General features: G+C 41.3%; 1 protein-coding gene across 1 annotated transcript in view; it reads right to left on the bottom strand.

Moving 5' to 3' along the window:
* The window catches only part of LOC126412898 (E3 ubiquitin-protein ligase SH3RF1), a 236,679-nt gene that overhangs the window by 164,832 nt on the left and 45,688 nt on the right, over positions 1-26,159 (bottom strand). Inside the window, exon 8 of the mRNA XM_050082789.1 lies at positions 17,739-17,920. Within this exon, the coding sequence (XP_049938746.1) occupies positions 17,739-17,920 (182 nt within the window). The remainder of the gene's footprint in view (positions 1-17,738; positions 17,921-26,159) is intronic.

Here is a 26,159-nt window from a genome sequence, read left to right as displayed (position 1 = left end):
GTAATATCTGGTGAGTGAACATATAAGCGGCACTGTCAGTAGAGCAACCCTTCTGAAACCCAAACTCTGATTTGCAAATGGTATTTTTGTTGCTAAGGTAAGATGCTATTCCAGAATACGTCATCACCTTAGACATTTTGGAGAATGATGTCAACAGTGAAACAGGTCAATAGTTATTGACATCTCTCTTATCACCTTTGATTCTGTTATTAGATGGGATTATACTGGGCATGGCCTTCACCTCAACAGGAAAGGGAAGGATATACTGGCTGCATTTACGGACACAAAACTTAAGATAAGGAGGAGTGGGGGAGGCTCTGTCATAAGTAATAAAATACCTAAGTAGCAAAATACTGGTGCTAATGGATGTCAGAACAGCATTTTTTTCCAGTATAGAGAGAACAGAAAGAAAAAAACTTGGAGACACGTTAGGACTGATATAAAACTTCAGTCAGAAAGAATCTAAACAACATAATTCTGGCATACTGATTCAGTAAAAACAGTTGTTGGTTGAAAATTTACAGAAATTTTATTTCCAGCCAATTATATCTTAATCATTGTGAAATGCCAACTATCTTCATTGTTTTGCTTTCAACTACAGTGACTAATGAGTCATCAAACTCAGTGGACATAATCTGACTCAACACTATGTGATCGCTGGTGTCAATAGTTACAGACTGTAGATCAGCATCTCACTTCCATAGAGCAGAAATGGAGAAGGTAGGAGTTGGAACATTCATCAAGAACTGTCATAAATTTAAGAACATAGATTTTGCTCAGTGCAGCACATGTAAGCATGAGAGAAAAGCAAAATTTCGTAAAAATTCTTTATAACAGTAAGTGTACACAAAGCACCTGCACATAGTTCAATCTTCAGAAATCACTTTTAAGCTCCACTGGTCTATTTAACATCAAAACACATAGAAACAGTGGTAGATGGTGATTTTAATGTTGAGTTTCTTAAAAACTCTTTCAGTAAAAATTTATTGCAGTCATTAACATCAAAGTCAACTTAATTTCTACTGTAAACTTACTAAGGTAGCCAGTTACTCAAAAATACCCATTTGACAATATCTTTATATAAACGTGTAATGAACAAAATTATATTCCAAAACCAATAGTCAATAGTATCTCAAACAGTTACATGCAGTTTCTTTTGTTACATGTTAATGTGGACCTGAACTCAAAATCTAATAAATTTGAGTTCAAGGAGATGGTCAATAAGCCAAAAATTTAGTACTTTAGGAAACTTCTCATCTGAAACCGCGCGATATATACAGTGCTCATGGCATGAATTAAAAACACAACAGTTTACTAATGAAGTCCTTATGTTATTTGAAAGATGTTTTCCCAAGTGTGTGTGTGTGTGTGTGGGGGGGTGTGGGTGTGTGGGTGGTGTGTGTGTGTGTGTGTGTGTGTGTGGGTGGTGTGTGTGTGTGTGTGTGTGTGTGTGGGTGGTGTGTGTGTGTGTGTGTGTGTGGGTGGGTGGTGTGTGTGTGTGTGTGTGTGTGTGGGTGGTGGGTGTGTGTGTGTGGGTGGTGTGTGTGTGTGGGTGGTGTGTGTGTGTGGGTGGTGGGTGTGTGTGTGGGTGGTGGGTGTGTGTGGGTGGTGGGTGTGTGTGGGTGGTGGGTGTGTGTGGGTGGTGGGTGTGTGTGGGTGGTGGGTGTGTGTGGGTGGTGGGTGTGTGTGGGTGGTGTGTGTGTGTGGGTGGTGTGTGTGTGTGGGTGGTGTGTGTGTGTGGGTGGTGTGTGTGTGTGGGTGGTGGGTGTGTGTGGGTGGTGGGTGTGTGTGGGTGGTGGGTGTGTGTGGGTGGTGGGTGTGTGTTTAGGGACACTCAGTGACGCAACCATCTGAAAATTAGCAGAAGTGAATGTGGGTAAAACATAGAAAAAGCGATCTGTCATAAAATTGCACTTCCTCTTTCCTAATATCACCCATGAACATCTGCATAACCACACTAGCGCACACACATGGAGGATAGAGTTAAAAATGGTCAGATGTTAACTTTCATGTAAAATACAAGTAAGACAAAAGGGAAACTAACAAATTCATAGGAATATGTGCCGGGCTGATCCCTTATAAAAAACATGGATGAGCCAGACACCCTGATAACACATTAAAAATTTTAGGGAACAAATCAGACATTGCACAGATCCTTAAAAAACATATCACATTTGTGTAAAGGGCAAATCTAACAACAAATCAGCTGCTGCCATTTGCCTGAATACAAAATACAGCACACCAAAATGTGGCGCACCGTGATCAGCACCCCATCTGTACCACATACAGGAGAGTCCTCTCACTGGTGCGAGGAGGAGGAGGAGAAGAAGAAGAAGATTAGTGTTTAATGTCCCATTGACAACGAGGTCACTTGAGATGAAGCACAGGCTCAGATTAGGTACCAATGGAGGACAGCAGCCATGCCCTTTTGAAGGAACTCTAGTACCTTCCGCCGCGGAAGTCGAACACACGCCAGAACAAATGGACATGGTCAGCCCGTAGAGGGCTCCACCTCCATGGCGGCTATTCCGCGCAGCGGCTCTCGCGCAGCGAGGGCGCCACTGCTACGCCACATGCAGACAGCGGCCAATAGCCGCTCCCTCCGGTTTCGTATATAGGGACCCGCTCTGCCCTAGTCCAGTCAGTCTGGTACTCGCTCTGGATTTCGTTCCTATCTCGGCGGTACTGTGTTCTGGTCGTTGCTCGTTGTTGACATTTGCCTAGCTATGGTTCCGAGTGGATTTACATTTGGTGTTTGGCGTTGTTTATCTCTTCCTTGTTGTGTCGCTCATAGTCGGCCATGGTCGGTTGTTGTCAGTTGTCGTTGGTCTGTCGTCCGATTCGTCCTGCGTTTGCCCGGTGGTGCGTGCTCCACCGCCGGCGGCTTCCCCGCCTGGCGGCTCCGATCCGCAGCCCAAGGCGTTCCCGCAGTTGGTTTTGGTTACAACAGGAACCATCTCAGCATTTGTCTTAAGCAATTTAGGGAAATCATGGAAAACCTAAACTAGGATCGTCCGACATGGGTTTGGACCATCGTCCTCCCAAATGTGAGTCCAGTGTGCACTAGAACAACAAGCCACCTGTCAGAGGACTATGTCCTATGTGAAGACAACTGAGAAGGACATAAATCCAATCTGTGTCACTGGAAGCAGGTACACTTCAAACCTTCCAGCTGCTCATCTCCCCATCAACACAACTCCGTACCTGAACAACGAGGTGACAGCATGCAGGAGGATGCCACACTGAATGAAATGAGGGTTGCAATCTGCCTTCTTGGCTGTTAGATCTGCTATGAGGAATGGACATCTCTAAAAAGGGTCATCACAGATGTTGGGAAGGAAAACATATGTACAAAGAAGGTAACTGTGAAGAAACCATGGGTAATAGAAGAAATACTTCAATTGATTAATGACGTATGGGTCCTGGCACCCAGTAGAAAGATACCTCCTTCCCACCAGTCTTTATACATGGAGAGGGTGGTGCAGGGGTAGCGTCTTTGATTCATATTCAAAACGTCTTCGGTCTCAGGTTCGAATCCTGCCACTGCTTACATTTTGATTAATAATCAGTATTGGCAGCCGAAGAAGTCCGTCATAAGAAGTCACCCCCGTTCTGCCAACAGCCTTGTCAAAGAGGACGGAGGAGCGGACAGAGTTTCAGGGCACTCTCTTGTCCTAGGGCTGCAAAACTGCCCCTAAACGTGGAAGAATCAGCAATGATAAACAGCATAAAGATGCAAAAGGCAATGGAAACCACTGCATTAAAGACATGTAACGTGTATCCAAGAATATGTGGGTTGTAATTAAAGAAGTGTCAACATGATCTCTCCACTGGCCAAAGATTCCGGAATAGTCCCCCATTCAGATCTCCAGGAGGGGACTGCCAAGGGGGAGGTTACCATGAGAAAACGATTGAATAATCAATGAAAGGATAACGTTCTACAAGTCGGGGCATGTAATGTATGAAGCTTGAATGTGGTAGGGAAACTAGAAAATCTGAAAAGGGAACTGTTGAGGCTCAATCTATACATAGTAGGGGTCAGTGAAGTGAAGTGGAAAGAAGACAAGGATTTCTGGTCAGATGAGTATAGGGTAATGTCAACAGGAGCACAAAATGGTGTAATGGGAGTAGGATTCGTTTTGAATAGGATGGTAGGGCAGAGTGTGTGTTACTGTGAATAGTTCAGTGACAGGGTTGTTCTTATCAGAATCAACAGCAAACCAACAACAATAGTTCAGGTATACATACCAATGTCGCAAGCTGAAGATGAACAGATAAAGAAAGTGTATGAGGATACTGCAAGGGTAATACATTATGTAAATGGGGATGAAAATCTAATAGTAATGGGGGACTGGAATGCAGTTGTAGGGAAAGAGTAGAAGAAAAGGTTACAGGAGAATTTGGGGTTCGGACAAGGAATGAGAGAGGAGAAAGACTAATTGACTTCTGTAACAAGTTTCAGAAAGTAATAGCGAATACTCTGTTCAAGAATCACAAGAGGAGGAGGAGGTATACTTGGAAAAAACTGGGTGATACGGTAATATTTCAGTTAGATTACATCAGGGACATACAGAAATTCCGAAATCAGATAATGGATTGTAATGTGTGCCCAGGAGTAGATACAGACTCAGATCACAATACAGTAGTGATGAAAAGAAGGCTGAAGTTTAAGACATTAGTCAGGAAGAATCAATACGCAAATAAGTGGGATACGGAATGACAAGATATGGTTGAAGTTCTCTAAGGCTATAGATACGGCAATAAGGAGTAGCTCAGTAGCCAGTACAGTTGAAGAGGAATGGACATCTCTAAAAAGGGCCATCACAGAAGTTGGGAAGGAAAACATATGTACAAAGAAGGTAACTGTGAAGAAACCATGGGTAATAGAAGAAATACTTCAATTGATTAATGAAAGGAGGAAGTACAAAAATGTTAAGGGAACTCAGGAATACAGAAATACAAGTCGCTGAGGAATGAAATAAATAGGAAGAGCAGGGAAGCTAAGACGAAATGGTTGCAGGGAAAATGTGACGAAATCGAAAAACAAATGATTGTTAGGAGAACAGACTCAGCATACAGGAAAGTCAAAACAACCTTCATTGACATTAAAAGTAAGGGTGATAACATTAAGAGTGCAATGGGAATTTCACTGTTAAATGCAGAGGAGAGAGCAGATAGGTGGAAAGAATACACTGAAAGCCTCTATGAGGGAGAAGATTTGGCTGATGCGATAGAAGACGAAACAGGAGTTGTTTTAGAAGAGATAGGGGATCCAGTATTAGAATCATAATTTAAAAGAGCTTTGGAGGAATTAAGATCGAATAAGGCAGAAGGGATAGATAACATTCCATCAGAGTTTCTAAAATCATTGGGGGAAGTGAGAACAAAATGACTATTCACATTGGTGTGTAGAATGTATAAGTCTGGCGACATACCATCTGACTTTCGAAAAAGCATCATCCACACAATTTCGAAGACGGCAAGAGCTGACAACTGCGAGAATTATCACACAATCATCTGAACAGCTCACGCATCCACGTTGTTTACAAGAATAATATACAGAAGAATGGAAAAGAAAATTGAGGATGCACTAGATGACAATCAGTTTGGCTTTAGGAAAGGTAACGGCATGAGAGAGGCAATTTTGATGTTGCAGTTAATAATGGATGCAAGACTAAAGAAAAATCAAGACATGTTAATACAACTTGTCGACCCGGAAAAAGTGTTCGATAGTGTAAAATGGTGCTAGATGTTCGAAATTCTGAAAAAAGTATGGGTAAGCTATAGGGAGAGATGGGTCATATACAATATGTACAACAGATAAGAGGGAATAATAAGAGTGGACGACCAATAATGAAGTGCTCGTATTAAGAAGGGTGTAAGACAAGGCTGTAGCCTGTCGCCCCAACTGCTCAATCTGTACGTCGAGAAAACAATGATGAAAATAAAAGAAAGGTTCAAGACTGGAATTAAAATTCAAGGTGAAAGGATATCAATGATACGATTCACTGATGACATTGCTATCTTGAGTGAAAGTGAAGAAGAATTACATGATCTGCTGAACGGAATGAACAGTCTAATGAGAACAGAGTATGGATTGAGAGTAAATCAAAGAAAGACGAAGGTAATGAGAAGTAGTAGAAATGACGAGAGCTAGAAACTTAACTTCAGGACTGATGGTCACGAAGCAGATGAAGTTAAGGAATTCTGCTACTTAGGCACTAAAATAACCAATGGCAATTGGAGCAATATCGGTCTTAATTTGAGGAAGAGATTTCTGAGAACATACATCTGGAGTACAGCACTGTATGGTAGCGAAACATGGACTGTGGAAAAACCAGAACAGAAGACAACTGAAGCATTTGAGATCTGGTGCTACAGACGTAGGTTGAAAATTAGACGGACTGATAAGGCAAGGAATGAGGAGGTTCTGGGCAGAATCGGAGAGGAAAGGAACATGTGGAAAACACTGATAAGGGGAAGGTACATGATGGAGGTACATCTGTTAAGACATGAGGGAATGACATCCTTGGTACTAGAGGGCAAAAACTGTAGAGGAAGACAGAGATTGGAATACATCCAGCAAATAATAGAGAACATAGGTTGCAAGTGCTACTCTGAGATGAAGAGTTTAGCACAGGAAAGGAATTCGTGGTAGACCGCATCAAATCAGTCAGAAGACTGATGCAAAAAAAAAAGTGTCGTGGTTATCCTGGACTACTTTATCTGCTGGATATGAGTGTTGTACAGACCGAAGGGAACTCAGGGAATCTGAAGAGACCAGAAATTTAGTAAGTGCAGCACTTATCATCTCATCTGCTCCAGCACCCTCAAGGCTGTTTTATCATTTGGAACTGAACACAGTGACATCTTGAGGCAACCAAATCTTGAGGAAAGAATCAGGGGAAACAACAGAGCAGTCAACTTGATCCCCCTGTTTAGACCCGCCTGTGTACACGGCTACATAGTTGTGAAGCTCATTTAAAATGTCAGAAAATACCATATTAAAAACACATGCACGAGTGCAGCCTCTCCTGTACAGCACTAAATCTAAAATCACTCCAGGCCTCTGCCGTAACTACAGTGTCAATGGTTAAAACCCTGGATCTGGGCCTGTACTTGCCCCACAAGTGACTCCAGTTCACACTTCAGGCAGATTCTAAATGGACTTGTTCCTCATGGACAGCTGGAAAAAAGGTGTTTCATAACTGCGTGAGGAGCAACAGTATGGAATGCTGTTGAATTTGGAGCAGTGACGATATTTAATGCTTGATGCACCATGAGGAGTTGCTGCTGGATGGTGAGTGGCAGCTGCTCAACCTCAAATCAGATACTGCATATGGGGCTGCTCCCATAAGCAACCATAACCAGCCTAATACCCTCATTATGGATAGCATCAATGATCTTGAGGTAGGAAGATCCCCACTGATCTGTAACCATGTATAAACAGTCAAGCCACTGCCTCAAAAAAGCTATATACAGCCGGAAAATGCGTGCCTTGTCTGCTTTCCAAGACCTGTGGCTAAGGCACTTTAAGATATTCACTGTCTTCTGGACCCCTGCCTTCAGGTTCTTTAGTTATGGTTTTCCCCTGGAAGTAACACTGATCAGTTCAAAGCCTACAAAAAACCTATGGTTTACTCAAAAAATATAGCTATTTGTAAGATAAAAAAGAAACCCTATCAGTCAGAAACAGCTCTGATGATGATGATGATGATGATGATGATGATGATGTGGTGGTGGTGATGCCATACCTCATTACAAGATGTACTCCAAAATACAGAAAACTGTAATATGGAGATCAAAGCAAATGCATTATGAAAAGAAGACAGTTACATCAGACAACAAAATAATGACAGTATGGGATAATGAAGGAGGAGAGTGGCAGAACCAGAAATGAAGAGGGGCAGATATCAGAGTAAAGGAAACATTGGTAACATAACATAAAACAGGTGTTGAATCATAGACAGGCACAACAAAAGAACTGTCATGCAAGTAATCTTTCAGACAAAACGGCCTTCATCAGAATTGGGCAACACGTGTGCACGCGCCCCCCCCCCCCCCCCCCCCCCACACACACACACACACACACACACACACACACACACGACGACAGTCTCTAGCTGTCGAGGCCAGACTGTGAGTAGCAGTGCCTGATGAGAGGAGAAATCTGGGTGGTGGGGGTAAGGAGGAGGCTGGGGAAGAGAGGGGGAGGGACAGCAGCGCAGGGGCGGAAGACGGGAAATTGCTGCTTGTGGGAGCATACAGGGGTGAGGTGGAGAGAGAATAGGGCAGCTAGGTGCAGCCAGGAGGTTATACGGAAGGTGGGGGGGCGGGGGAGGGAGAGGGGGGGGGGGGGCAGTGGAAAAGTAGAGAAGTAAAAAGACAGAGTGCATTGGTGGAACAGAGGGTGTGTAATGCAGGAGCTCTCGTTATGCCCTGAAATTGTGAATGTCCTACCCACTATCCTTCACACCCCTCCCACAGGGGTATTCCGCTGCTCACCGAACCTACAAAATATCCTTGTCCATCCCTACACAACCTCCCACTTAACCCCTTGCCTCATGGCTCATATCCCTGTAATATACCTTGATGCAAGACCTGTCCCACACATACTCCCACCACACTATCTATGCCGTCCCAAAACAAGCATCACCTATCCCATCAGAGAAGGGGCTACCTGTTAAACCAGTCATGTGATCTACAAGTTAAGCTGCAACCACTGTGCTGAATTATGCAAGGGTACAACAACTAGCAAGTGGTCTCTCCGCATGAATGGCCACCAAAAAACTGTGCCCAAGGAACAGCTGGTACACCCAGTTGCCGAGCATGCTGTCCAACACAACATTCTTCATTTTAATGAATGCTTCACAGCATGTACCATATGGATCCTTCCTACCAACACCAGCTTTTCTGAATTGTGCAAGTGGGAATTCTCTCTGCAGTATATCTTACGTTCCCATAATCCTCCGGGCCTCAACCTTCGTTAGTCATCATCCTACACTATCCCCTTCCCTTTTTTCCACTCCTGCATTACACACCCTCTGTTCTACCAATGCACTATCAGTCTTTTTACTTCTCTACTTTTCCACTGCCCCCCCCCCTTCCGTATAACCTCCTGACTGCCCCTAGCTGCCCTATCCTCCATCTATTTCACCCCTGAATGTTCCCACAAGCAGCACTTTACTGTCCCCTAATCCTCTCTGCCCTAGCCTCCTCTTTACCTTCAAAATCACGCACTGCTGCTCCAGTGTGCCCTCGGCCCCCTGTGGTCATGTGTGCACGAGTCGCAATTGTGTTAGTGTGTGTGTGTGTGTGTGTGTGTGTGTGTGTGTGTGTGTGTGTTGTCTAATTTCAGTGAAGGCCTTCCTGGACAAAACCTTGCAAGTCTGATAGTCTTTTTGTTGTGCCTATCTCCAACTCAATGTCCCCACTATATCGTGAGTAGCAATCTATTCTTTTCATAATATTGTCATTATTCCATTCTGCATTTTCCACTGTTTGATAAATTGGTAACAGGTATATGCAGTGTTGCAAAACTTTTTAACAAGCATTTCATAACTGTTATTGAAATGATGGGTTTCAGATTCAGTATATGCTGTGGAGTATCTGAAACCATCCATTACAAATAATTCAGTAATATGAATACAGAATACTTCCTGACAGTCATCGGGTGCATTTACTCTGCCCTATATTTAGCTGCATTTGTAATTTTTCCTTTAGGAATGGTCAGTTTCCTGAACGATTAAATTACTCAGTAGTAAAGCTGATATTTACAATTTCATTTTTGCAATTTGCAGCTGGGGTCAGTACAAACAAATAATGAACATCATACCTTTCATGTGCTTCCTGTGTCAAGAGAAAGCATCAGTTTGCTTCCGCTTTATAAACCAAATTATTTTTAAAGCAGAATATTATGTGCCGAATTGATAAAATGGGCACAAATTATGCTCATGCAATATTTGTTTTACCTGTGTGTATTAACAGGAATAGAAAAACATACAGAATAATCGGTATTCCAGCAGCAACTGACGGTTGCCGTTTCAAGGCAGTAGCAGTCTGCACAGGATAAGGCAGTGCTGTTGGTGTTAGCGTACTGATTATCTCTTATTTTACGGTCCCTGTTAATATAGGATACAGATTAGCTAGCTGTTTTTCAAAGAGTTCCTTGTGGGGTGGGGGAGTGGCCATGTACGTAAAAAATATTATTCCTATTAATATAATAGAGGGAAACATTCCACATGGGAAAAATTTATCAAAAAACAAAGATGATGTGACTTACCAAACGAAAGCGCTGGCAGGTCGAAAGACACACAAACAAACACAAACACACACACAAAATTCAAGCTTTCGCAACAAACTGTTGCCTCATCAGGAAAGAGGGAAGGAGAGGGAAAGACGAAAGGATGTGGGTTTTAAGGGAGAGGGTAAGGAGTCATTCCAATCCCGGGAGCGGAAAGACTTACCTTAGGGGGGAAAAAAGGACGGGTATACACTCGCGCACACACACACATATCCATCCACACATATACAGACACAAGCAGACATATTTAAAGACAAAGAGTTTCAATATTATTCCATTTGAGTCCATAGACGTATCACGGCACTGCACTGAACAAATATTAGAATGTTGTGCAGGGGCAGTTGAATTTAGTAAAACTTAACTTCTAATTGTTTTTGTTTATAGGTCCCCTAACTCTGAATTCAGAGCATTTCTGCTCAAGCTACAGAGGTTTCTTGATTCACTTTACAGGAAGTACAAGAAATTAGTTATATGCGGTGAATTAAATATAAATTTTGTGTATCTTGGTACAAGAAAAAGAGTGTTGGTAGATCTCCTAAATTTATATGATCTGATGCAGACTGTGTTTTTTTTTCCAACTAGAGTGCAGGTGGAACACTAGCACAGTCATAGACAATATTTTTATTCATTCTTCATTACTACATGGGCATTCTATTAGTAAAAGGGTGAATGGTTTTTCAGACCATGATGCACAAATATTAACACTAAAAGACTTTTGTATTCAATCAAAAATCACATATAATTACAAACTAAGTAGGAAAGTTAACCCAACGGCAACAGAGAGTTTTTTAAACCTCATCAAGGACCAACAGTGGCAGGATGTTTATAGTGCCAACAAACATAATGCTTTCCGTAACACACTTTTCATGCTCTTTGAGAGTTGCTTTCCATTAGAATGTTCTAAACGGGGTACTAGCAGTAATGGGCAGCACGGGTGGCTGACTAATGGGATAAGGATATCATGTGGAACAAAGTGGGAATTATATCAAAATGTTAGTAGTAGTCACCAGTTTAATAAGTCACAGGTGCAAAATACTAACGCAAATTCTTTACAGGCATATGGAAAAACTGGTAGAAGCCGACCTCAGGTAAGATCAGTTTGGATTCCGTAGAAACGTTGGAACCCATGAGGCAACACTGACCCTATGACTTATCTTAGAAGAAAGATTAAGGAAAGACAAACCTATGTTTCTAGCATTTGTAGACTTAGAGAAAGCTTTTGACAATGTTCACTGGAATACGCTTTCTAATTCTGAAGGTGACAGGGGTGAAATACAGGGAGTGAAAGGCTATTTACAATTCGTACAGAAACCAGATGGGAGGGTGCATGGGACAGGTTTTACATCAGGGGCGGTTACAAGGATAGGAGTCAGAGGGTAGGGAATGCGGTTTGGGGATTTCATAGGGATGAACTAACAGGTTACGAAGGTTAAGTGGACGGCGGAAAGACACTCTTGGTGGATTGTGGAGGATTTCATGAAGGATGGATCTCATTTCAGGGCAGGATTTGAGGAAGTCGTATCCCTGCTGGAGAGCCACATTCAGAGTCTGATCCAGTCCCGGAAAGTATCCTGTCACAAGTGGGGCATTTTTGTGGTTCTTCTGTGGGGGATTCTGGGTTTGAGGGGATGAGGAAGTTGCTCTGGTTATTTGCTTCTGTACCAGGTCGGGAGGGTAGTTGCGGGATGCGAAAGCTGTTGTCAGGTTGTTGGTGTAATGGTTCAGGGATTCCGGACTGGAGCAGATTCGTTTGCCACGAAGACCTAGGCTGTAGGGAAGGGACCGTTTGATGTGGAATGGGTGGCAGCTGTCATAATGGAGGTACTGTTGCTTGTTGGTGGGTTTGATGTGGACAGACGTGTGAAGCTGGCCATTGGACAGGTGGAGGTCAACGTCAAGGAAAGTGGCATGGGATTTGGAGTAGGACCAGGTGAATCTGATGGAACCAAAGGAGTTGAGGTTGGAGAGGAAATTCTGGAGTTATTCTTCACTGTGAGTCCAGATCATGAAGATATCATCAATAAATCTGTACCAAACTTTGGGTTGGCAGGCCTGGGTAACCAAGAAGGCTTCCTCTAAGCGACCCATGAATAGGTTGGCGTACGAGGGGGCCAACCTGGTACCCATGGCTGTTCCCTTTAATTGTTGGTATGTCTGGCCTTCAAAAGTGAAGAAGTTGTGGGTCAGGATGAAGCTGGCTAAGGTGATGAGGAAAGAGGTTTTAGGTAGGGTGGCAGGTGATTGGCGTGAAAGGAAATGCTCCATCGCAGCGAGGCCCTGGACGTGCGGAATATTTGTGTATAAGGAAGTGGCATCAATGGTTACAAGGATGGTTTCCGGGGGTAACACATTGGGTAAGGATTCCAGGTGTTCGAGAAAGTGGTTGGTGTCTTTGATGAAGGATGGGAGGCTGCATGTAATGGGTTGAAGGTGTTGATCTACGTAGGTAGAGATACGTTCTGTGGGGGCTTGTTAACCAGCTACAATGGGGCGGCCGGGATGATTGGGTTTGTGGATTTTAGGAAGAAGGTAGAAGGTAGGGGTGCGAGGTGTCCGAGGGGTCAGGAGGTTGATGGAGTCAGGTGAAAGGTTTTGCAGGGGGCCTAAGGTTCTGAGGATTCCTTGAAGCTCCGCCGGGACATCGGGAATGGGGTTACCTTGGCAAACTTTGTACTACTCCAGTCCTGTAACCCGGAAGGTGTACATGATCAAAGGCAGAGCCACATGTGAAAGCACCCACGTGATTTACCAACTGACCTGCCTACACTGTGATGCATTCTATGTGGGAATGACCAGCAACAAACTGTCCATTCGCATGAATGGACACAGGCAGACAGTGTTTGTTGATAATGAGGATCACCCTGTGGCTAAACATGCCTTGGTGCACGGCCAGCACATCTTGGCACAGTGTTACACCGTCCGGGTTATCTGGATACTTCCCACCAACACCAACCTATCCGAACTCCAGAGATGGGAACTTGCTCTTCAATATATCCTCTCTTCCCGTTACCCACCAGGCCTCAATCTCCGCTAATTTCAAGTTGCCGCCAGTCATACCTCACCTGTCATTCAACGTCATCTTTGCCTCTGCACTTCCGCCTCGACTGACTTCTCTGCCCAAACTCTTTGTCTTTAAATATGTCTGCTTGTGTCTGTATATGTGTGGATGGATATGTGTGTGTGTGCGCGAGTGTATACCCGTCCTTTTTTCCCCCTAAGGTAAGTCTTTGCGCTCCCAGGATTGGAATGACTCCTTACCCTCTCCCTTAAAACCCACTTCCTTTCGTCTTTCCCTCTCCTTCCCTATTTCCTGATGAGGCAACAGTTTGTTGCAAAAGCATGAATTTTGTGTGTATGTATGTGTCTGTTTGTGTTTCTATCGACCTGCCAGCGCTTTCGTATGGTAAGTCACATCATCTTTGTTTTTAAATTTATATAAACAAAGATGATGAGACTTACCAAACAAAAGCGCTGGCAGGTCGATAGACACACAAACATACACACAAAATTCTAGCTTTCGCAACCAACGGTTGCTTCGTCAGGAAAGAGGGAAGGAGAGGGAAAGACGAAAGAATGTGGGTTTTAAGGGAGAGGGAAAGGAGTCATTCCAATCCCGGGAGCGGAAAGACTTACCTTAAGGGGAAAAAAGGACAGGTATACACTCGCGCGCGCGCACACACACACACACACACACACACACACGCACACACACACACACACACACACACACACACATCCATCCGCACATACACAGACACAAACAGACATTTTTGAAAATATATATTACTGCCATTTCTTGGTAACAATATTACCTTATTCCCAAGAATAAGCAGCTTTCACTCAGTTAATACTTAGCGGAAATCAAACCTGCATTTGGACTGGACTTCCTGAACGGTTGTGCAAAAAGGTGTGCAGTGTACTACCGCATCCATTCTCAGTAAGCTAGCATTAGAATTCAAAAATATTAGCAGTAATCCACGGGCTTCAAATCGAAACTTAAGAGTTTCCTCATAGGTCACTCCTTCTATTCTGTTGAGGAGTTCCTTCAGTGTTTCACCATTTTCATGAACAAGTGATGCTGAAAGTCCCATCCTGTTCAAATTATTTGAATGACATCACAGCATCTGGACAAATGTTGGAACAGCATATCCAAAGCTTAGATTTTTTTTACAAGTTTAAATAACAGAGGATGCAGTGCAATCTGCAGCAATTTTCATTTTTCAATACAGAAATTGGATATTTGGAACATCTCATCGATGCCCGTGCAGCTTGTACCTCGACTAAATACTTAGATGCCATCAGGAAATTACCTTCTTATAAAAATGTTCTGGAACTACAGGTAGTTCTTGGAAAAATTACCTAATATACTAAATTCATTCTGAACACAGTGCAAATCACTGCTCCTTTGCATCATCACATGTGTAAGAGTGTTCCTTTCCAATGCTCTGGAGAAAACAAATGGTCATTTCAAACGTTGAAAAATGCATCGTTTATTCGCCCGTATCGTTTCCATTATGACCCCACAGATCGGCAGTGATTGCAGTCAATACAGCATCACATTGAAAAAGTGCGCTTTTTTCTCCAAGGTTGGAAACACCGAACGCTCCACAGCACTTCCCTCTGAAGCACTGAACAAGGCCCAGTCAACTACAGTCAACAGGAAAAAGAAATCTTAGCTATGATATAAGGTGTTATAAAATTTCATCAATATCTGCATGGAAGAAAATTTTTCTTGTGACTGATCATAAGCCACTAACAGTGCTTTTTCATCTGGTGAAAGATGTACATGACCGTACAGAGAAGCAGCTCAATCCCTCTGAATTTGATGGCCAGTGCTAACACTATCAAAAAGCTCACTTCAGACTTGTTTAGAAGGTTTGCCTCAAAAAATTATTTCAGACAATGGTACACAGTTTTCATCATTGGAATTTCAACATTTCTGCTGACAAAATGGGATTCATCATATCCGGATGGCTCCTCCTCTTCATAATCAAAAGGCGAAGCTAAGCAATTCATTCGCAATTCCAAGTTTCAGATGCCCAAACTTCATGCTTCACACTCGAGGGCAATGCTTTGTTATTGTTTCTCAGAACCTTCTGCACTATTCCTGTTCGTGATGCTTTGTCTGCAGAAGTGCTACATGGTCGTTGTCACTGCAGTTTGCTACCTACTGCAGTTTGCTACCTACTGCAGTTTGCTACCTTTATTATGTGCTCAGCACTCTGCTTCGGACATAACCTTAGCAGTGAAGTTCCACATGAATGACAAAGTTTTTTATTGTGTATTTACCAAACCTTACACTGAGCTCACTATACCACTCCAGGCAAAACAGACACACACTGACGGCACCAAAACCAATTACGTTTCTGGAATTTTTGTGATCCCGCCAAATATTTTCATTTTTCAGACATGTTGCCTGTATCCCAAACTGCTGCCCCTGAACAGCCTTTACTGGTGCCTGATAATCAGGCATATAGTTCAACAGACAGCTCTTGACCCCTGCCCAGCTATGCTGCAGCCACATTTGTCGACTGATGTTCACACAGCTAATGTTGGGACACTTGTTGGTTAGTGCCATCATGCCATATTCAACTCCGTTAGTTGCACCATGGCACAGGCCTTCTCCATATCATTGCTTGCACTCACACTATGCAACAATAGTATGCAGTTTTTGGGGGGGGGGGGGGGGCAGTGTGGGGTGAAGGACTGTGGTATCAACAGTCCCTAGGTCATCTGCACATGGCATCCCTAGGTCATCTACGCATGGCATGCTGCCCACATCTCAGCAAAAGTCACAACCCACAGACAGGCTGCCAGCTGGCACCACTCGAAGTCATACTAGCTGCAGGGCTCATTATATTCCTATGGATGCCACCAGGGAATGCCTTTGATTGCACTCACTGCATGCCAATGTACCCAGCTGCACATCATCTTAAGAAGCTGTTCACCGAGTTCTGCCCTCAGATCTCTGAAGACTCACAGTGAGATACAACAAACTGTGCATGATGCTATTAAATTTCAAACTATATTCAAAACTAGTATTCGGAGATCAATGAATAATGGAAATGACTGGGAAAGACACACATCTTCAAAGTTATGTATATTTCATTGCCTGCACATTTTGCAAATAAAGGTAATGACATTTTACTCATATACTAAATGTTTGGAGTGTTTATAGTTATCCAGGTCACCATGTTTCACCTATAGACACAACATAAAGGATTTATCAGTATCACACTCAGATTCTTTGCTGATAGTGCTGTTGTTCACAGAAAGGTATCATTGCTGGGTGATTGTAATGTTATGAGATTGAGAGAAAGTATTTCAACTTTGTTTACTGAAGGGCAGCTCTCTTCATATATGCATCATGCAAAATGTGTAATTTACATGAACAAGAAGGAAAACCAGTTTGTGTCCTTACATGAAATGATAAAGTGAAATGATATGAAATAGAAGGAATATGGGAAATCTGTAGTACACAAGATGAATTGATGACTTTGATTTGGTGAGAAATTGTGAATAGTGCTAGGAATATGATAAGGAAATTGTATACAAAACGCTATTGTGATCTGTACCAAAATTTGGAGTCCTTAGCAAGCAAGCGTAACAGCGGACATAAAAAGAATTTGTGTGCATTGCTACAAAGTAAGATGTTCATGTATCCCACATACAACTGTATCACAGATTTACAGGGAATTTACACAGAAGTCTTTTGAAGACCTCACAATGTCCTGTGCGAGAGATTAGGACACTTAAGGGTAGAGGGTAAGGGGGAATGTGGAGGATGGGAGGGGTGGGGCAGTGGGAGAGTGGAGGGGAGGGTGATGTGTGGAGGGGAGGGTGATGTGTGGAGGGGAGGGTGATGTGTGGAGGGGAGGGTGATGTGTGGAGGGGAGGGTGATGTGTGGAGGGGAGGGTGATGTGTGGAGGGGAGGGTGATGTGTGGAGGGGAGGGTGATGTGTGGAGGGGAGGGTGATGTGTGGAGGGGAGGGTGATGTGTGGAGGGGAGGGTGATGTGTGGAGGGGAGGGTGATGTGTGGAGGGGAGGGTTATGTGTGGAGGGGAGGGTGATGTGTGGAGGGGAGGGGAGAGGAGATGGGAAGGGGATGGAGACATGGAGGAGGAGTGGGAGGAGGAGTGGTAGTGGGAGGGGGAGTGGGAGGGAGGGCGAAAGGGAGAAAGACAAGAGGGAGAGAGATCCAAAACAAAATTTGGCTGTAAGTACATGTAATAGCCAGTGTTACCTCAACACTCTTGACACCTTAGACAAATGCACAGATGTAGCCATAATGAATAAAAAATTTACATCCAACCTACTTGTCCTACTATCAGTCATTGTCATTATGTTCTTCTCAAATTACCTCCTCTGTATGTGCATAAAAGTTTTTGAGAAACTAAAGCACATCCCAAGCACATTCAAAGTTTTTAACTTACGCTGCAGGCAGGTGTGCAGAGGTTCCTGGCATGGGGTGCAGACCCTGTGGCGGGGGCAGCGGAGGTACACTTGTCAGGTCGCTGCTTCCTGAGCGGCGGTGTCTCTGGCTGCCCTGCCTCTGTACACCTATGCCATCGCCAACAGTGCTGCTACTACTAGTGCTGGTGCTGTGTGGAGGTACCTAGGAACAATGAATCATCATTACTCATGGGAAAAACACAGATGCATCATACATTAACCAGTGGTTAACTCAATAAGAATAACTATATGATTGTCAAGCAATAGAAAATCCAAGGTAGGGGGGGAAAAAAAAACAAATGGATAGATTGCTACTTACCGCACTGAGAGGCAGAAAGGCACATATTGGGGGGGGGGGGGGGGGGGAGGAAAAAGGTTCTATCAATTATCAGCTATCTCAGAAAGTCCTCTGTTAAATGCAGACAAAACACACACACACACACACATATGTTCACAGGCGTGTCCGGGATTCGAACTAGGGGCTGCTACTTATTAGGCGAATGCGCTGACCACTACACCGCCTAGACACAGTGGTCATCACAACTACACAAACTACCCTAGCACACCTCCCATCAGACCCAAATTCTCAACTTATTCACACACTACTGATGTAGAGCCCCTTGCTTATTATACTCACTACTCACGGCATTTTGCCAATTTGTGTAAGAGTTTGAGCTTGGTGTGCATCTGCACTGAAGGGATCACTGGCTGTTTTACACATTTGAAAGAGCAGACACCACATGTACAATTAAGACGAGGACAGGCAATGATCCCTGTGGTGCAGATGCACACCAAGCTCCAAATCTTACTCACAAACATATGGATGATAGTGGAACACAGGTACTGAAATAGAACACTTGTGTGACCTCTTCTTAAGTACTGCTCAAGTCTTCAGGATCTCAAACCAGTCAGATTAAGAGAAGATATCGAGCAATTCAGAGGCATGCAGTTAAATTTGTTACTGGTAGGTTTGATCAACAGGCAAGTATTATGCAAATACTCTGTGAATTCAAATCGGAATGCCTGCAGAGAAGACGAAAATCTTTTTGTGAAACACTTCTGAGGACCAGCACTTGCAACAATCCACAAAACAATCCTATTGCCATAAATACACATCTTGTCTAAGGATCACAAAGACAAGATAAGGGAAATAAAGGCTCATACTGAGACACACAGACATTCATTTTTCCCTCACTACATTTCCCCCTGAACAGGAAAGGGAATGACTATTGGCGGCACAAGGTACCCTTGCCATGCACACTGTGGTATCTTACAGAATATTTAGGTAGCTGTATGTGTAGTTCACCGGTATCATATATATCTATCACACCAATTGGTATAGTTTTATCATGGCTGGCTCTCCCAAGGCACTCAATAATTCTGAGAGAATGTCATCTAACCTTAGGGCACAGATCTTTCAGTGCGCTGTCAAATTATTCTCACAGATAAAAAGCATATAGATAGCCTTTTTCCCTCTCATTCCATTTGTGAATGTAACAGAAAAGGGAATGCCTAAAGTGGTACGAGATACACTCCCCTAAGCACTGTATGGTGGCTTGTGTGATATGTATGTAACTCCACTGCATTAAGTGATAAATTTTGAGCCATTATGATAGTAATGCTGATAGCAAATTACTTACATTCTTTGGAGCATGCAGCTGCCCTGCATTCACTGAAAGCACTAGATAAGAACCACTGTAAACACTGTCAATTATTCGTTTACCAATGGCACAGGAAGCGCCAGAATCTCCAACAAAGAATTTATTGTCATTAATGAACTTCAAGGACCATGAAATTTTAATTCTGTCTAACACCTAATTATGACACTACAGTCCCTGTGTGGAGCATGATAAAAAAAATACAAACATTCAATTATGTTGCTTTCGTACCACACTAATTACATTAAGAACAAATAACAGGCAAGTGTTAAGCAAATACTCTGCGATCTCAAATGGGAATGCCTGCAGGGAAGGGGAGAAACACTTTTGAGAACCAGCATTTGCAACGGTACCTTCAAGTCATCACAGTTTTTGCTGTTTTGCCGTTTTTCTCTTTCTGGTTCAGGTTTTATTTTTTGCAAGTTCTTTTTACCAATTTGGAGCTATTTTTTGGAAGTTTGTTTTTCTTCAGTTTTTGGCAAATTTGCTGCTTTTTTATAAATTTGCTGCTATTTTTTCCAGATTCAGTGAAAAAAAACTCAGTGTTACCTTTTCTGCCAAATTTGCTGGTTTCTTAATAATTTTGGTGTTTTTTTTCCAATGTCAGTATTTTTCTCTAGAATTGGTGTTCTCTTCCTTTTTTGCTGTTACCTTTGTTCCCCAATTCATGGCTTTTTCTGCCACTTTTGGTGTTAGTTTTGACATCACATCACAGTTATGCGGGAAATGATCATTCATTTTAAGATTATACATTAACCTCAGCCTTGAAGAAACAAGATGTCAAAATGTGATTTCAGCATTCAGTAACCAGCAGTTACAAAAATTGGCAAACTGCCATTCTCAGATTTATAATATTTTTTTATACATGGAAATGACATTTCTCAATATTTCATACAAATCACTGCTCTGCCAATATTTTGTTAAAAAACCGGCAATTTCACATTATTTTTTGCTTTAACATTTTCGCGAAACTCGCTTGTTCATAGCCATATGACTTCGTCCTTAAAGATCTCCTAAAACATTACCAATACTAAGTTACACTGGTGCTCTCAAGAATAGCTAGAGAACTATCTTGAGAAGATATTGAGTTGTTATTGTGGGTTAGTGTGACCACCACTCTCACACTTACCTTCCTTTTTCCATCACCTCAGTAAACAGAAGCCTCAGGAAACAGATATCATCACAATGGGTACTGGCTCAATTTCCCTTTCAACAAGAGGAACTTCAGGAGACATTAACTCATTGAAGATTCAGATACATCATCATGTCAATTTATTTTCTGTTCAGGGGTAACTATCACGAGCAGAATTAGAACTAGTGGTGAATCTGCGTGTGGAGGATTTCGAGTCAGATATTCTGGAAACTGAATAAAAAACTTAACAATTTTCTGCTGGCATATTTACATGCATTTGCGTTCTATCCGTAAAATACAGCACAAGAATGGTTTTCTGTGACATCTTAAGTCAATCCTTTTGAGCATCAAAATCACAAAAGAAATAGGAAATATGGTCAAGCATCTTCCTATGACAGTTTGGTGGGAAGAGCGGATGGTTTCATGGAGTAAAGTTTCTACAATCAGTCTCCTCAAGCTCTCCCTCATTTACAGATAAATGCTTTACTGAAGATCCTAATCACACTGTCAGACTAGGATAATTCACAAAAAAAATATACAGCACCAGTTTCCCATAAAAATGAGTATAAAGCCAATAAATTCAGAGTGAGATGTACCCTTAACTAACACCACCACATACTGTCATTCCACACAAAATCATCCAGCCAACACCCAAGGTTTTTGGATTTGTACCAAAATTTGTGAGTGAAATGTAAGGATAAAGACAAGAAAAATATACAAAGTTTCATCCAATTCTATCAAGTAGTTTCAGAGTTATCACCATTTAAAGTTTTAGGCTAATTGTATTTCCAAGTGCAATTAAGATGTAACTAAAGTATGCATGCTTTTACAGAATTTGAAGCAAAATCAATAGTTTTGAAGCTAGAGCCTTGAAATTTTCACAGTTTTGTTCTAAATTAAATACAGCAACTGATAAGAGTTACAAAATTCCGATTTATAATGTTCAATCATATTGAGAAACTGTACTGAAACTCAAAATATTGTTAATTTCAAAATTGTGACGTAGGAACAGAAAATTATGAATAGCTAAAATCTCTCTCCAAATAACCCAATGCAGCCATATATTTTTGAAAACATAAAATTACCTTTCAAATGGTGCAAAAAATTAGTGGGATTCAGAGTTGTAACAACTTTATCTTATATTGAAGTCAAAACAAGTTCTATCTATTCAAAACGTATAGAACAGCTATTTTAAAATTCAGAATGGTTATAGTAGAGGTTATATAGAAGTAAAAGATTTTAAAACTACAATTTGGAAGATCAGCTACTTAAAACAGTAATTTATTAGTACATTTTTTGTTGAAACTTCCTGGCAGATTAAAACTGTGTGCCAGACTGAGACTTGAACTTGGGACTTTTGCCTTTCCTAGGCAGATGGTAGAGCACTTGCCCGCAAAAGGCAAAGGTCTCGAGTTCGAGTCTTGGTTCGGTACAAAGTTTTAATCTGCCAGGAAGTTTCATATCAGCGCACACTCCACAGCAGACCAAAAATTTCATTCTGGAAAAATTTTTTGTTATTTACTTTTAAATTGGGCTAAAGATTTTACTGTAGTTGTAATTTTATTTATATTTTTTGTTTTATTTAGCTGAAGTTAAAGTCAAGAAACATACAACATTTTGGAGTCATGAGAAGTGTGTTGAAGAAGGCAGTACTACCACGCAAGTATGCTCATGAAAATTCACCAGTCAGCAGTCTGCCTGCTGTCTTCTGTCAAGACGTGAAATTAAAGTCAGGACATGAAACCCACCCTCCCTCCACAGCCTGCCTATACTGCAAGTCTATAAGTGTTCATTTGGCTCTGTTCAAGTTAACTGCCTAGTGTTTTGTGCTTAATGACATTTTAAATAATTGTTATATAAACACAGTTACAATTTTATTTTTAAAACTATAGTTTTGTGTGTGCATGTGCTTTCATATGGCATCATATTTTGGGGCAATTCGTCATTAAGAGAGAAAGTTTTCATTGAACAAAAGCATGTAATCAGAATAATAGCTGGAGCCCACGCAAGATCTCCATGCAGACATTTATTTAAGGAACTTGGGATATTCACAGTCCTTCGCAATACATATATTCACTTATGAAATGTGTCATTAATAACCAATCCCAATTAAAAAATAACAGCGAAGTGCATAGCTACAACATTAGAAGAAAGGACGATATTCACTCTTCTGGATTAAATGTCACTTTCGTGCGCAAAGGGGTGAATTACGCTGCCACAAAAATTTTGGTCATTTGCAAAATAGTATTAAAAGTCTGACAGATAGTCAAACAACATTCAAAACGAAATTAAAAGAATTTCTGAATGACAGTTACTCCTACTCAATAGATGAATTGTTAGATATGAAGTAGCAACTGTAAATAATAATAATAATAATAATATATAAAAACAAAGATGAGGTGACTTACCGAACGAAAGCGCTGGCAGGTCGATAGACACACAAACAAACACAAACATACGCACAAAATTCAAGCTTTCGCAACAAACTGTTGCCTCATCAGGAAAGAGGGAAGGAGAGGGGAAGACGAAAGGAAGTGGGTTTTAAGGGAGAGGGTAAGGAGTCATTCCAATCCCGGGAGCGGAAAGACTTACCTTAGGGGGAAAAAAGGACAAGTATACACTCGCACACACGCACATATCCATCCACACATACAGACACAAGCAGATTAAAACTTTGTCTGCTTGTGTCTGTATGTGTGGATGGATATGTGCGTGTGTGCGAGTGTATACCTGTCCTTTTTTCCCCCTAAGGTAAGTCTTTCCGCTCCCGGGATTGGAATGACTCCTTACCCTCTCCCTTAAAACCCACTTCCTTTCGTCTTCCCCTCTCCTTCCCTCTTTCCTGATGAGGCAACAGTTTGTTGCGAAAGCTTGAATTTTGTGTGTATGTTTGTGTTTGTTTGTGTGTCTATCGACCTGCCAGCGCTTTCGTTCGGTAAGTCACCTCATCTTTGTTTTTATATATAATTTTTCCCACGTGGAATGTTTCCCTCTATTATATTAATAATAATAATAATAAAACCCAGTACAACATAATAGACATGCACGGTGGATACAAGCAGAAACGGACACATACAAGATGATACCACAAATACCTGAAGTGATAATTTTGCAACATGAAGTCACCCAAGCAATTAATTCTACTCACAATTGGAAAGCCCCTGGAAAAGATAAAATAGCAAATTTCTGGCTAAAGAAGTTCACCTCAACACATTCACATCTAACTAAATTATTTAACAATTACATTGCAGACCCATACACATTCCCTGATACACTTACACGTGGAATAACTTATCTGAAACCTAAAGACCAAGCAGACACAGCAAACCCAGCTTAATATAGCCCCATAACATGCCTACCAACAATATACAAAATATTAACTTTAGTCATTACACAGAAATTAATGACACATACAACACAGAACAAAATTATAAATGAAAAACAAAAAGGCTGTTGCAAAGGAGCACGAGGATGTAAAGAGCAACTGATAATAGATGCAGAGGTGATATATCAAGCTAAAACTAAACAAAGGTCGCTACACTACGCATACATTGATTACCAAAAAGCTTTTGATAGTGTACCCCACTCATGGTTACTACAAATATTGGAAATATACAAAGTAGATCCTAAATTGATACAGTTCCTAAACATAGTAATGAAATATTGGAAAACCACACTTAATATCCAAACAAGTTAATCTGACAGTACAACTCAAGGTAATGAATTGAAGACAAAATCTGAGTATCTTGACCATTAAGTGGATGCCATAAAGGAGAGACTCAAGACAAACTTAACCAAATGGGAAAAAATACAGAGATCAGCAATCACTCCAAAGTCTTGCGCTCACAGGAAAACAGTGAAAAAATGTAATATATCAGAATATTTAGTGCAAAATGACAGAGCGCTTGCAATGAGAAATGTATTTTGGCTTTGACAGAACCCAAACATGGCAGAACCCATCCCCAAGAAACAACAGACATCGTCCAACTGTTTTATGAAGATGATGAATTTTTTTACATGTTGCCAGGTGCTAAAGATAAAGTTAGTATAATAAATACTTACAAGCAGAAAAGAATTCTTTTATGCAACTTAGAGGAATTATTTATTGCATTTAAAGAAAAATGCCCAAACATTAAATTTGGATTTTCCAAATTTTGCTCCTTGAGACCGAAATGGTGTGTGTTTGCTGGTTCACCTGGAACTCACTGTGTGTGTGTGTGTGTGTGTGTGTGTGTGTGTGTGTGTGTGTGTGTGTGTTTGCACCACCAAAGTATTGAGCTTTTAGCAAATGCTCTGAACCAACATGATAAAGAATCAGTACACACTATGATGGACAAATTGGTTTGTGATAGACAAAACAAGGACTGTATGTTAAGATTACGTGATGTGTGCCCAGAAACAAGTGAATCACTGCACCTACATCTAAGAGAAATGCTAGAAGACTACAATGAAGATGAAGATGAAGACATTAAATTTTCACAGTGGGTGTCAAGTGATTGCAGAATGACTTTATAATCAACCTTGGAAGGAGTTTATTGATTTTACTATAAAAAAATTGAGTCTCTGATATCTCACTCTTAAATCACAAAAACTCAAAACTCTCACGTGAAACAGAGAAAAGAAAATCTAGCATTTAATGATGTTTTAGTTCTTATGGATTTTGCAGGAAACTATAACTTCATTCTGCAAAATGAAGTGCAATCCTACCACTGGGGCCACTCGAGCTGCTTAGTTCACCCAGCAGTGATTTTTTTCTAAAAATGACGATTTCACCATAACAGAAACATCACTGCACTTCATTTCAGATGATCTAAAGCATGATGTACCATTTGTTTATTCAGTACAAGAAAAAAAAACACAAATTTCATAAAACAAAACTTTCCTGGCATTGACCAAATTGAGTATACTACAGATGGTTGCAGTGCTCAGTACAACTTTAAAAGCATGATAAATTTATGTTTTCATTATAAAACTTTTAAATTAAATGCAAACTGCCCATTTCATGCTACGAGTCATTATAAAACAACATGTGATGGGATCGAGGGCACAGTCAAGAGAACTGTTACCAAAAAACCTTGCAGAACGGTAGGCAAAGAGAGCAGATAATAAATGCTGAACAAATGTACAATTTTTGCAAAAGTTTATTCTCAAAAATATATTTTTTTAAAGGAAGAAGAAATTGAAACTAAAAGAACCATGCTTGAAATTAGATTTCAAATGGATCAAACAATACTGGGTACAAGAAGTTTCCATTATTTTAAACCAGCTTCTTGCAAAGAAATTACAGCCAAACGAGTGAGTTCAGACTTGAAAATTTTGTTGAACCAAAATATTTCTATGACTATCCCAACTATTAAATATAACCTACATTCTTTCATTGCATGTGTTTATGAGAAAAACTGGTAGATAGGAATGGTTCTGCATTTCAATGAAGAAGAAGGGGACTATGACATTCTTTTTATGCACCCTCACAGACCAGCAGAAACTTTCTTTTGGCCTCAAAAAGAAGACAAATGTCCAGTTCCACCTCCCATCTTCCATGTGTAAAAGTTCCTCCAGAGGTAGGCTCTCAGTAGTTCAGCAGATCATATAAGATCCCAAAAGGAAATCTT

Source organism: Schistocerca serialis, chromosome 7 (genome assembly GCF_023864345.2).
Source record: "Schistocerca serialis cubense isolate TAMUIC-IGC-003099 chromosome 7, iqSchSeri2.2, whole genome shotgun sequence".
Classification (NCBI taxonomy): Eukaryota; Metazoa; Arthropoda; class Insecta; order Orthoptera; family Acrididae; genus Schistocerca; species Schistocerca serialis.
The sequence above is the reverse complement of the archived record's forward strand: the minus strand, read 5'-3'. Positions and strand labels throughout refer to the sequence as shown.